Consider the following 3,279-nt stretch of genomic DNA (forward strand, 5'->3'; position numbering starts at 1 on the left):
TTTCTGATTGGTAGCCGAGTTTCATTCGGATTGGTTCGGAAATAGAGCAGACCGAGGTTGACAAAGTTAGTCACCTACGCTTCGGCCGGGTCCGCAAAATCGCCCGTAAACGGGGACCAAATTTTCGCCTCGCGGGAAAGCCCGATTGGCATTGCTAGCTAACGTCCCGATGCCCGATCAACACTGTGTTGCTCCACAACAATAAACAATGTAAAACTAGCGCTGGGCCTAGAAGAACGGAAGTAGAAAGCTACGAGCGGACATGCGCAGACCGCGTTTTCGTCTCTCTCCCGGTTCGGTGTTTTCCGCGTGGAAAAAAAAGTATGAAATTTGCAACCAAGAGCGGTCCAGCGGAGGAAGGAGGAAAGTTGCGGGGAAAGCTAGATGTAGCGGAGTTTCCGCTATTTAGCGGGAAAGTGGCAGCTATGAATCTACTACACCCATACTACGCTCACACACAGTAGTACTGCAGAAGAGTTCTGTTCATGGTGGGTTTTCCCCCTCAAGGTTGGTGGTACATGTATAATGAGGTTGGACAGAAATGTATATTAAGCCCATTAACTGACCACCGTGTAATAAAGCAGAACTTCCCTTGATTGCTTTCTGTTTCTAAAAGAGAACAATGCACACATCTTTCATAAATTTCTAAAGAAAAAATTAGTACACAACAAACGACGACTAATATTCTGTCTCAGCAATCTTTTAGTCTGTGTCAAGACCAAAAACAGTGACAGGTGACCTGCACTTTCACCCGTCTGGCCTGGGACTGACCAGGGTCAACTTATATGCAACAACAGTAGGAAAGAAATGACCAACAGTTGTAATTATCAAAGGACACCAGCCTAAACTTGGAGGCACCTTTTACTCTGCAATCCAGTACAGGGTGAAAAAAAGAAAAGAAAACCAAACTAATACCACTCTGCAGCAAGTTGAAACATGGACGTAGCTTCAAGCACTCTGCCTAAAGACCACATCGCATCTGAAGAGCATTTATTTATTGAATCTATCAAGGCTGAATGCCAAGAAAATAGCCGGTATTTGAACAATTAGGAGACCGACGGTTAAGGGAAAAACTCCACATTTCCAAGGCCACTGAAAAGCTATACTTCCGTATGACAATTGCACAATAGGAGGATAAAATCATCACATATGTATATCTACCAATGCATACCTTCACTGCCCCATGAGAAGTTTCCATGATCTTGTCTCAAAGCTCTGTACTTCTTGTTGCCTCCCATGGTACGGATGGTGTGAATTCTCTTCGCACCAAGCTGAAAAACATGAAATTATTTTTTTTTAAAGATTTAGTAAGTTTAATGACAATGGCAACACAAATTGTCGTATTTTATTACTACAAAATCTAAGAACGACAATAATATCACTAAATTGGTCACTTAATAGTTTTCAGCAACACCAGAAAAATGATATGACACAAGTCACATAAGACAGAAGCGTCCCTCCTCAAGAGTGGTGACGACCCGTGTGTTTATTTTACCATGGCACTCGGTCTTCACTGTGTTACAAAATATTTTACCCTTGCACAAAATCAGGAATAAAAAGAAGGCCGGCTCTGTTTCTACAAACGGTTTCCGTTCTCGAGATTTGTTGACAATAAGTTAGAGCGCTTCTAATAAATGTTTATTTGTCAAGAGGTCATCAGAAGCAATTAAAGATGGCTCGTTAGCGTGTGTCGGGGTCGGATGGGCGGCCTGCACACGTGTGTGGCTGTGTGTGCGTGTCAGGGAAGGCGGGCGTTATCGGTCCGGGCGTTCAACGCCGCATATGCGTCAGTCCCCCCCCCCCCGGATCATTATTACAATAGGCCACCTCTATTCTCACCCGGAGTGAGAATAGTGCAGGCGAGTCTTGTGGCTATTCTCACCCGGTGCGCGTTCACCCTAAACCACAGAATTCTACACTGTGATAACAGAAAAATTGTAGAATTCTGTGCCGTGAACAAACGTTCCATTACAACTGTAGCCTACTAAAAGCGTACAATTTTGTCTGTGGGCAGTGGAGAGAGAGAGAGAGAAAGAGAGGGGAGTAGCGCGAGAATTTCCAGGCAAAACAAAATGGCGACCCGCGTAGTTCGGCTCGATTCGAAAAGTTAAATAGCCGTAGCATCTTTGTACACAACCAAATTAATTTACTTTTGTGTTTTAACATCATTTTTAAACTTTGTTTTGGTCAATTTGATCGTCCACACCGATAGACAGTATTCAGAAAGAGACAGAGAGAGAGAGAAGAGGGGACGAGTTGATCTTGCGAGAACTTCCGGGCGGGTGAGAATAGCCACTTTCATTACAATAATAAGCTAGTCTTGACGTAGATCTATGTAATGAATTGTGCGCGGGTCTATGGAATCAAAAGTTGCCGTATGCTCGGCTCTACACAGCAACACAACTTTTTCTTGGTAATCGAGATGACACAGGCTTGTGTACTTGAATGAATCCGTCTTTTTTTTTTATTACACAGCTCATAAAATGCAGGTGCCAGGAGATCTGCTAATCTTCAATTTTACCTTTTTCTACAACAAAGAAAGTGGGAAACATGGGGGGTGGGGGCGCGTATCAATGAGGCGGCAGGCATCGGATTGGCAGACAAGGTGTGGGGGAAACTAAAAAATGGTGGAAAATTGGAAGCCCTGAACGTTAGATCTATAGAACGAAGACACTTCCTTTTTTCCGGACCCGTGTCCGAATAACACTTTTTCTTATTCAGACTCGAGTCCGAATAATGACGGCCTATTACAAAAACAAACACCCCTTTTTCTCTCTCCGTTCTCCCCCCCCTCTCTCAGTGTATTTATCGCCCTCCCCTGTCTCTCCCCACCCTTCCACCTTTCTTTCTTTTGCCCCCTCTTTCTACCCTCCTCTCTCTCGCTCTCTGCCTGTAGTCTAGATAAAATTGCACTTTCAACTTCAACTGAAGAGCGCTGGAACCTTTGTGTACACAGGCTGCCACACACTAAGACATTAGACAAGGCCACGCCCGGACGCGAGATAGATCCAGGGCAATTGAAACATCTTGGTCGGGGTGTTTATTTTTCTCGAAAACGCTAGGAAACACTCGAAAACACTAGGAATCACTTTTGTGCCTTTGGATGAAATCATCATTTTAGTATCAGATGGCAGCCTAGAAGAAAAGATTAGGCTATGCTAGAAGGGGATGTATAGTCTATACTGTCACTATAGTGTATACAGACTAGGCCAGGGCAAGATCGACGGCAAAAAGACTCGAGGCCTCGATTCCAAAACTGAAAAAGAGTCGAGGAATCGA

The 3,279-nt window shown here is 44.2% G+C and overlaps 1 protein-coding gene across 1 annotated transcript in view; it reads right to left on the minus strand.

Moving 5' to 3' along the window:
• Positions 1 to 3,279, minus strand: part of LOC101847204 (40S ribosomal protein S8) — a 15,860-nt gene that overhangs the window by 7,165 nt on the left and 5,416 nt on the right. The window contains exon 3 of the mRNA XM_005103258.3: positions 1,172 to 1,271. Coding sequence (XP_005103315.1) covers positions 1,172 to 1,271 — 100 coding nt within the window. The remainder of the gene's footprint in view (positions 1 to 1,171; positions 1,272 to 3,279) is intronic.

Source organism: Aplysia californica, unplaced genomic scaffold (assembly GCF_000002075.1).
Source record: "Aplysia californica isolate F4 #8 unplaced genomic scaffold, AplCal3.0 scaffold00365, whole genome shotgun sequence".
Lineage (NCBI taxonomy): Eukaryota > Metazoa > Mollusca > Gastropoda > Aplysiida > Aplysiidae > Aplysia > Aplysia californica.